Source organism: Azolla caroliniana, unplaced genomic scaffold, assembly GCF_043228905.1.
Source record: "Azolla caroliniana isolate FFs.n. ecotype wild unplaced genomic scaffold, voAzoCaro1.0.p SCAF_14, whole genome shotgun sequence".
In the NCBI taxonomy this organism is placed as follows: Eukaryota; Viridiplantae; Streptophyta; class Polypodiopsida; order Salviniales; family Salviniaceae; genus Azolla; species Azolla caroliniana.
In genome coordinates, this window is record NW_028230449.1 from 2,584,806 (window position 1) to 2,595,856 (window position 11,051).

General features: G+C 37.9%; 1 protein-coding gene across 1 annotated transcript; it reads left to right on the plus strand.

Moving 5' to 3' along the window:
- Positions 1-390: 390 nt before the first annotated feature.
- Positions 391-6,658, plus strand: LOC147855164 (MACPF domain-containing protein At4g24290-like). The gene is made up of 7 exons (XM_087330361.1): positions 391-799; positions 898-1,136; positions 2,457-2,649; positions 4,522-4,584; positions 4,678-4,861; positions 4,956-5,122; positions 5,662-6,658. Exons 1-7 carry the CDS (start codon positions 539-541, stop codon positions 6,376-6,378), a joined length of 1,824 nt encoding a protein of 607 aa, XP_087186487.1. The 5' UTR covers positions 391-538; the 3' UTR covers positions 6,379-6,658.
- The last annotated feature ends 4,393 nt before the right edge of the window (positions 6,659-11,051 follow it).

Below are 11,051 nucleotides of genomic sequence, written 5' to 3' on the forward strand. Positions count from 1 at the left end.
TACTCTCGAGTGGGGACGACAGCAACACATCTGGCGGCTTGCTTTGAACACATCGAGTGTAACTTGACTACACAGGGGGGTCAAGATCGAGGAGCAGAGGATGGACGAATTCTTCTTCAACATGAGCATGCTAGTGAGTGATTTGATGATGAATGAATGAATGAATGAGTGAGGATGGGATGGGATGGATGGATGGGCCCCTGAGAGATATTTTCCAAGCTAAAAGAAATGTTGAAAAGTCTTGAAAGCTCCCTTGAAAAGCAAAGAATGCATGACTTGGTATAAAGGCAGGCAAGGCTACTACTACCAGTCAAGGAGAGAGAGAGAGAGAGAAGAGACAGAGAAAAGAAGCCATATCCACTCACTCATGCATGATTCATTAGATAGAGAAAGTGTAGACATTTTCTAAGTTTTGGGTTATCTTCTGCAGCTGTGTTAGGGTTACAGAGAAAACACAGAGGAGAGAAGGAGGCAGAGAAAGAGAGAGAAAGAGAGAGAAAGAGAGAGAGAGAGGGAGAGAAAACTCTGCCAAGCTTCCATGGCTTCTGCTTCCCAAAACGAAGCTTTCAGAATCGCCCAAAAGGCTATCCAAGCTTTAGGATGCGGATACGATGTGAGCCATGATTTATGGCTCAAGTCCTGCAAAAATCACGGGTCTCTGATAGAAATAGAAGATAATGGACCCGCTCAAGACCTCGTTTTACCGGGGAATATTGTTCTTTCAGGCGTTCCCTCTTCTGTCAAGTGCGACAAAGGAGATCGAACCAGATTCACTTCTGATGTTCTTTCATTCAACGAGGTGGGATTTTAACCTACTTTCATTTTAAAACCCCCATTCATATATTGGTTCAGTCTTCTCATCTCTTCTTTTTTCTTGTTGTCTCTTCTTTTGTGTAGATGTCTGAGCATTTCAACCAGAATTTGTCTATAACAGGGAAGATCCCTCTTGGCCTCTTCAATTCTTCTTTCCATTTTAGTGGTTCTTGGCAGAAAGATGCGTCGAGTGTAAAAGCACTTGCTTTTGATGAGGTATTCATCAGTCTTTACAGTGTTCAGTTACCGAGAACTCAGCTTTGCTTGAAGGAAGAAGTAAGAGCTTCACTGCCTTCTTCTTGGGATCCAGCTGCGTTAGCCAGGTACAAACTGTTTTGAGGATAATGAGTAAAAAAAACGCTGGTTAGGCCTTGTTTTTTGAGGAGAATTATGTAAAACGATGCTAATTAAACCATGTATTTGGAGGATAAACAGTAAAATTACGCATATTGATGTAAGTTATGCTATATTTTGGAGGGTAATGGGTAAAATGATGCATTACTAAGGCAAGCAAATGGTTTTGAGGACAAATAAGTATGCTGGTGTATTATAAGCAATGGTTTTGAGGGTAATGGGTAAGGTGATGCGATAGGGAGATAAGCTGAAACATTTTGGAGGATAAATGAGTAGAACGGTGTGTTAGCATATGAAGCTACAGTGTCGTTGAGGATAAACGAATAAAATTATGCATTAGAGATAAGAACCAACAAGGCCTCTGCTTACCAGCTATCTAATCACGCATTTGTATCTCACAATTAATATACATACATATGTATATACACACACACATATACTCACACACACACACACACATGCATGTGTGTGTAATAAACAGATGGAAATCTTGGCCAATAATTCCGAAATCCATAGCAAATCCCAATTAATGCTAGCATACTGTTCCAGCATATTCTTTGAAAGACCATTTTATGTGATTTATAGTAGCTGGGAATTTAGCACTTCAAAAAAAATGGGAAAGCATATGTATGCTACATATAAATGCAGCATGTTAAGCTTTTGTTCTATAGATGTAATAGAACTGGTCATAGAAATAGGATTCTCCTTCATTGTTTCAAGAGTCCAATGATTTAGCATGAATGATGTAGTAGATTGACAGGAGATGACTGATTTCGGCAGGCCTTCCATAATTTTCTATGCTATTATTATTGTAGTTTTCCTGATATTATTTATCCTTTGAGATTGAGTTTTAACTCACAGATATCGTCTTTCCTCAATGTTGTTTTTTATGACTTCACCATTCATATCACTTCTATTGTTCAAGTTATGAATTCTCCTCATCACTTCTAGTATTGATTTCATTGATGCCATGTTTTGATTGAGTTCTAGCACAGAAACTAGCATACATCTCGTGTTTGATTGCAAGCGTTCTCTCTATATTGAATTATTTTTAGACTTCATCAAGGTTATCTGAAAATGAAATTGACTGGAATTGAAGTGTGGAGATCAACTATGAGCGTTGCACACGTCTCGACTTAGTTTTAGTTTTGATGTCTAGCAAATCATTCAAAACTTTTTCCTTCCATACCTTATCCTTTGTAATTTAAAATATTGAGTGTGCTCGCATGCATGCATGAATTTCACTACTTGTACAATGATTATCTCATATTGCTAGTCTTATTTTGCAGTTTTGTGGAGAAGTATGGTACACATATCATTGTTGGGGTGACCATTGGAGGAAAAGATGCACTTTATTTAAAACAAAACCGATCCTCGTCCTCCTCAACAGTTAAAATTCAAAATATTCTAAAAGAGAAAGCAAAGGAAAGATTCTCATCCATAGAAGGCAGGGCTTCTGGAGAGAAAAACAATTTAGTGAAGGTATCATCTTTCAGACACAAGCACATTTTTGCAGTTTATATTTTCTGTGTTTTTATATGTAATCTCCTATAATGATGTCCTTCTGGCCCATACATGCAACCTGTTGATCTTGTGTTGGTATCTATATAGCTATATATCTATCAAAGGAAGAAAGAAAGATATATTAATGCCTTTGAAGAGTCCAAAATGGCCTATAAGACCAAACAAGAGATTACATGTTAAGTTGCCATCTTATCTTTAAGATCAACAAACCAAAATAGATCTAACTGAATAAAACGAAAGTAAAAGTAGAAGTGACTAAAAAATCTTGTTTTTGATACGTGTAAGATTTTCAAGTTAGGTAGATTGTCATTTCTGTCTTCAAAAGATCTCCACATGGGTTGATCAGAATGGAGAGATCTCTGAAGCAAGGGAAGCACTGGCTATGGCGGGAGATAATGAACTTTATTTGTTGATGAAAAGGGTAGCGAGATTGTGGTCCACAAGGCCGGGTTCTATCGGCGAATTGCTAGTACTTGATCTCTTGCATCCCCTTTGCAAGCACTATGGGGCATGTGGACCTCCATGTACCTTGGTCTCTGTATGAATCTATCATCTGAAAAGTGCATGAAAGGATCTTTGTAGTAGCCCATCTTTGGGGGAAGTGGTGTGAGCCAAGTCCTTTGGGTATAAAGCTGCTGTAGATCTTGCCTCAATACCTGATTTCTTTCATCATTTGGGAGAGGTGTACAACATCAAAAGGGTGGCAAGCTCTTGATGTCGAGGCCATTGTGGTTGAACTACTGCATGATCTGTGAGTTCCATGACCCGTCTACATGTTCTGTTGTTGCCTTTGCTTCAATGCTTCAAATGTATTGTGTGTAATTTTTGGATGTGACATGATTCAAATCTGGTTGATGAGATACACTATCTGGAAAAATGCTACCATCATGAGGTGGATCCTTTGCTACATACTGTTCATGTCAACTTCATGACTAGTGGATACTCTATGTGTTTGGAGCCCAGATGGATTTACCTTGCATGAGGGCAGGGGTGATGATGATGTCAAATCATCATACTTTGGTATGGGGCTGTTGGAGGTATGTACGGAAGACCGATTGTGATCAATGAGATGAGGCCTAGTCCATGATGAGCATTGAGCATGGGTTCTCTCACTTTTATGGCGAGCATTGAGATGCTATGGTGTAAACCACCAAGCCAATATACACACATGTGCGCACACACGGATTTGATTGTTGTCTTTGGATGTCAAATGTCACCCATGAGACCAGAAATATTACATTTCACGTAATACATGTTAAAGTGATTAGCGACTCTCAATGTTCAAGAACTTTTACCAATGAATGATGCAATCAAGAGTGCACATTGTGAAACGCACACAGAGATTTTATTTTCTTCGGAGGTCAAATATGACCTATGAGACCAAAAATATTACATTTCACGTAATACATGTGAAAGTGAGTAGCGACTTTCGATGTTCAAGAAACTTTACCAATGAACGTTGCAATCGAGAGTGCACACTGTGATATCTGCTTGATAATTGGTTTTGTCATCACATGTTGCCTAAAGCTTGTTTTGTTTAAGCTTTGGTTTACATCATCGTCATAGGTTTTGGTGGATTAGTCTTATTGTGCTGATATTCCATACAAGAAGTTTTTTTAGCTATGAACATCAAGGTTAAAACTTTTGGAATCTTATATAAACTTAGCATCAATAATCAAGATGAATATATAAAAACCTTCATGTGTTTCATAGAAATTGCCGCCAAGATTGATAATTGATTTCTTCCCTCTCACTATCATAGTCACAAATACATAGCTAAGAATGTTATTACATCTTCTAATGATCAGGATTAATCATTCTCATTTACAGGAGGGTGACAAACTGTCATGGATCAACGACTTTCCAATAAATCAGTTAACGCTTGACAGTGATGTATGTATCTATCGTAATCTATGTGTATGTTTTCTTCCTTCTATCTTGGAATATAATAAATTAAGGAGTTCATGAAGGTCTCATTATACACAGGATATCACAATAGTTTTTAAGCGGAAGGGTGGGCTGGACAGTTCTCAAAGTCACAATGAATGGCTTCAAACAGTGCCTCAAGCTCCAGATGTTCTATCTATGAAATTTGTCTCCATAACTAGTCTCTTGAATGGGGTCACAGGAACTGGTTTTCTGAGTCATGCAATAAACCTTTATCTACGTTGTATGAAACTTCATTTCAAAGTTGTTTTGAATATTTGCATTAGTAGTACTGCTGTTTATGTATGTCCTAAACATAGACGAATGTTTTTGCACAGATAAACCACCAATAGAAGACCTTCGGAACTTTTTAGAGTTTCAATCACCGAAAGAATGGGCTCCAGCATTTGGAGACCTTCCACTTGGGCCTCCAAGGAAACAACAAGGGAACCCTTCTCTTCAGTTCAGATTGTTAGGACCAAAGCTTCAAATCAACACAACCCCAGTAAGTATTTTGATAACCCCTTGGGTGCGGGTTGATTTTTGAAATCATGTAATCAAAGTGGATATGAAATGGTGAAATCAACTATTGTTCAGCTGATTGTATATTGTTAGGGTTATAACTCTCACATGATGCCTGGTGAATGTTGGATCCACTGTATATTTACTCATTCTTTGATTTATTTACCTCCTTATTGTTTTCAGAAGCCTAGATTTGGAGAAAAGCTTTTGCAAAGCCTAAATATAAGGAGTTATTGAGTTAAAATAGTGTGAAGGAAAACAATTTAGAGAAGCATATCAATATATTTGCTGTGATGAATATTTTTTGTAGGATTAGATGTTTCAGATCCATTGTCCACATGTGGCTTTTGAAAAAAACGCAAATACATGGCTGTCACTGCTTTTCTTTGTTTTTGTTTCAAATGTTATAAAGCAGCAAATGCATTGCATTGGTTGTGCACTTAATATCTTGTTTCCAAAAATCCATCGTGTACATTTCTCAGCGAATATTTTAATGTGATTTGTTTTTGCATATTTTCATAGGTCATCATAAAGAAGCGTCCAGTCACAGGAATGAGATTGTATCTAGAAGGTGTAAAAGGCAACAGGCTAGCAATCCATCTCCAGTATCTGACTGTGTTGCCACAAATACTTCAACCCTTATGGGATGATGAAAAAGAAGACAAAGGCAAGCAAGGTGGAGAAGAGGAATGGGTAGGGCCAGAGGAAGGATTTAGCCGCTATTTTGAGCCGGTGATGTGGAAGAGCTTTTCACATGTGTGCACTGCACCGATTCAAATTGCTGATCCATGGGATGGCGAATCAAAGGCCCCGGCATCAATAGTAACTGGTGCCCAACTCTATGTAGAAGAGCATTCATCGAAGAAGGTTCTTTTCCTCAAATTACACTATTCGAAAATCCCAAAGGCCAGGATCCGAAAATCTGATTGGGAACACACCCCATCATCGCAACAAAAATCGGGGATATTTAGCTCACTATTGAGTGGAAATTTCTCTACTCAACAAGCACCATCGGTGACTAAGCCGATCCTAGTGAACTCAGCCATCTATCCTGATGGGCCGCCTGCTAGTAAAAGCCATGCTCCCAAGCTCTTGAAACTAGTGGATACGAGTGAGATGACACGAGGTCCCCTTGACCAACCTGGACATTGGCTTGTCACTGGGGCAAAGCTCAATGCTGAGAGTGGTAAAATTGGTGTGCATGTTAGATATTCGCTCCTAATCTACGACAATGAATGAGAAGAGAAAATGCATTTTACTATTACAATTATTTTTACGGATTGCAATATCTCTTCACCTCCGGGTGTGCGCTTCTATGTATAGATATTATCATACACAAGATGACTTCGAAACGAAAAAGGGAGGATAAGCTCTTAGTTACTGGTGTTTGCTTGTCGATTACCATCCTACACATTGTAATTTAACCTGCTTTATTTAAGATTTTGTCGATGAAATGGAACAGAATGAGCGTAGAAGTGATCAATGATTAATACAAATTGTTGTACTATATACTTGACTATGAATCTGTAGACAATTTTTTGGTTCAAGGCTATTGTTATTAGCCTTTTTGTGTATGTCTGAAACATGAGATTCAGTTGTGTCAATGGGATGTTGGAAGTTGTCATCTTTAAATTCAATATGGTAATAGTTTTCCCAAACTGAGAAATCACATCAGGCTTTGTCTGCTTCTTTGAATTCATGATTTTTTATTCAAACAAATCTGAAGATACTTCATTATTTTTCAAAATTTGAACAGTCACTTTGTGTGAAATTGGATCATGTTTAGCCTGGTCAGTTATGGAGATTGTTTTGTCATCAACACAATACTTCTTTCAAGGTTTAGCATTACATGCATTGCTTGCGATGAACGTGAAGTTGTGAAATTATTTAACTTTTGAATTTAGCATTTAAGATAGTGTACGACGGAGTAGTAAATGCAACGAAATCAAGATTCTTGAAAGTGATGAAAAGCATAGTTTCATCAAGAAACATAACATTTTTTCAATGTATAGGTGACAATGTATTTTCTCTTTCTATCCTGCCCTTGTTAGGCTTATCACCATGAAACACTTTTGAGGAGCTTACATTTGGCCCTTGTTTGAGTATAGGTGTTACAATGTATTTTCTCTTTCTATCCCTCTCAATGATTCGAGCGGGATGTAAACACTCACACACACACACACACACACACACACACACACACACACACACACACACACACGTATGTACTCATGCACATATATACATACATATTTTATACACCTCTTAGTTATGACCTTGTTATATCTCCTAAAAACCGTTTCCATTGTAGTCCATCCAATTTGTATGCAAGAAAGGCTACATGATAATCAAGGGTATACATTTTTTTTAAACTACTTAAAAAGGATAAGCAATCAAATGGGGCAGGGTGGTCTAGAACAACAATTCGAAAAACATATTTCAAAAGTATGAATACAACTAGTATTTCCAGGTAATTATTAAAATGATTAGATCCACTCAAAGACATACTTGTACGCCCTCAAAATAACACTTTTCCAAATTTCCAGAAACGGCAATATTGAGAAGTTGTTGCTTATATATCTAACTAATGTAGACAAGCTTCTAATGAGTTTGCAACAAGAAGCCGATGCGTTATAACATGTCTCCTTTGTCCAAACATAAATGATCGATTCCGCACTTGTAAATCTTCAGTTGGATTCCAATTGGGAGTAAAAAATAAGAACTCTATTCGCACTCAATAAACCCTCCACGACACACTTTTAACTCATAAGCTAATATCGAGTATTCTGTGAGCTGGGTTACTACCATTGGGTTGGGTTATTGGTGAGAGTCACAAGGGCAAAGATGGGTTAATTAGTGACAAAGGCTGGTCAGAGCCAAGTTACTAGCAAGGCGTGTAATTTTTTGTATAATGATTTGACGGTGCATATTGCACACACCCTTCGAAACGTGCCGTCCATCGCCATGCCTCTTTATGATTTGGTAGCAAATAGTCACAAACATACATACATACATGCATACATGCATAACACATTACATACATACATACATACATACATACATACCCATGTTGTTGCGACGTTTCTATTTGCTACCAAATAATAATTAGGCTTGGTGAGGAAATCGTGGAGACAGACGGTGCAGGACATGTTTGGAATAGTGCGTGCGATCTGCACCGTTCGATCTCTATCTATTAAAAGCACGTGCTTAAAACCTAACCAGGGCCTTGATGCCATTTGATTACCTAACTCGGGCAATGTAATTATCTAAGCCTAACTCGGACTATACGTACCTAACCCAGACTTCACGTGCCTAACCCAAGCACTGTAATTCTCTAAGCCTAACCTAGGTTCTAGGTACTTAACTCGGGCCTTGTAATCCTGTAAACCTAACTCGGGTTGAGCACATAACCCGGACCTTCTGACCTAACATGGGCCCAACTTTAGCATTATTAAAACCTTGCATAAATCCTTTTTCCCCTATTTTTGAAAATTTGAAACCTACATAAATCCTTCACCCCCACCTACACCCACATCTAAACCAAAAACCTCTACCTATAACTAGTAAATACTTTCTTCCACCACTCCATTTGTATATATCTTTGTTTTTCAAATCAAATAGCTTTGGACCTCTTTATGCCCACAGAGATACATAACCTCATACATTCTTGATTAACAAAAAACATAAATGAGGTAAAACCGAGAAAGAAAGAAATATTAACGTCTTTTGAGAGAGAGAGAGAGAGAGAGATAAAGGGGACCATTGCTTCCTCGCAGATGCAATCAATTGTGATTTAATTCTACATTTAAGGATGCAATTGATTGTACGTTAATCCCCATATCTTGTGTCTTGGATTGCTATGAAATGAAATCCTCTAATGCCTCCGCATCTTCACAATCTCTACTGCTTCCCAAATGATGACTTCTTTTGGAATGATAGTAGGTCATTGATGAGTATTTAACATCAAATTTCACATTAGATCTTTTGTATACATCTTTTGCATTGAGACCATTCTTGCTACGCTTTTCAGCTCCACTTATAGAACATTGATACCTTTAGGAAACCATCAACCTATACACTTGTCAGATTTTATAATCATTCCAAACACACAATCTATAGCTACCTAGAATCCCCATTTGAACAGTTTGGTCAAGTGTTTGAAAGCCCTATTATTAATGTTCATCTTTATCAATATGTTGAGTCTCATATTGGGATTTACAACCTTATCTTTATCAATATGTTGTGTTCTTCTTCTTCCCCATCTCCTTCTTCTTATTCTCTATCTTCTTCATCTTCAAATATCCATAACTTGCTGATCTTCCATGTTTAATCCATCTTTCTTGTGAAGGTCCTCTTTTGATGCAAAGGTAGAAAAAAATGTATAACATTGTTGATTGATGCATTTAGATTCATTCATAAAATACGTGATAGTCATTGAAGGTTTTAATGAATGCATTCTATTTTCAGCAATGGCAGCAAGGTTTATTTACGAAGGAGGAAAAAACCCACAATTCAAGATGGATGGAGGCCCAAGACATTATGGTGGGGGCAAAGGCTTTAGAAAGTGTAGACATCGCGACAGATGTTGATGTGACTCCAATAGGTAAGGGTTTAGATTAGGCCAATTAATACAAAATGTTTTGTTGTAATGCATATTATACATTGTCGCCACTACGAAATCAGGTGGAGTTGACACCCTCTCAATGTTCAACTGTGTTTGAGATTTGATGGGGATCAAATGTCGAGTATGCATAGTTGGCATTAGGACCGTGCTTCCAAGAGGGTTGAAGATACTGGAAGGGGAGGAGGTATTGGAAGGTAGTCCTAGATACTTCAACAACTACGAACGAGAGAGATCAATCAAACGATTTTTCAATGCTAATTTAAAATATAATTGAGCTCGCCTATCCCACTTAAGAACAATAAAGAAAAAAACACTTGAGTAATACAGTGCAATCCCTAATGATCTCCGATCCTGCATAGAGGCAGATTTTTTACAAAACCTTACACGCCACGAGATCGAGAAATATGATTTTACAAAAGAGAAGCGAATGGAGAAGATTAAGGCCAAGATTGCAAAAGGTTACAATTCTTATGTAAGTATTGTATTTTGGGTTGATGTATTTTTAATAATACTCATCGAACTAATGATACATTGCCAATTTCATACCTTGCAGTGTAGGGTTCAAAAGGTGCAAATGGACAAAGAAGATGGGAACATCTCAACTGCTAGTGGGCATAAGACACATCCTGACTTGGAAGCATACCCCCCGATTAGAGTGAAAATCCCAATGAGATGGCCAAAGTTGGACCCGACCTTATGTGTACGAATTCCATTTGAGTCAAAGGAAGATTATGAAAATGTCAGTTATGTTTAGATTGCGTATGGGAAAGTCATTAGATCCTTATCCATGTCAAATGGAAAGACATTCACTAGGTATTCTAGTTGTACATTCTGGTTTAGTGCCCTAGCAATCAACATTCAAAGGGTATTCTCATGTTGTAATATTATGTCGTAAAACAGATTCCAACTTTTTTGTAGAAGGTTGGATTTGTCTGTTTACATCGGGGAAGGTGTATTGCAATCAATGTACACCCACAGACAGATGGCGTCGACATGGTCCATGAATGTCTTTCATATGTGGATGGACCCAACCACAACACATATTCGGCAAATATTGGATAGTCGATCCACTTTGGGTTCAACTATACAAGCAAACCAATAAGGTCAACGACATCCTTGGACAAGTGCCTGAACACGATTTTGTATTCATACCCATAGTGCATGAAGGGCATTGGGTCCTTTGGGTAAAGATGCGACATGCACCAACTGGTTTACATGCATACAAGGTAACAAGTCTAGTTGTATTTATCGACCCTATGAATAATCCCGCTACTAGGGGATTGAAGTG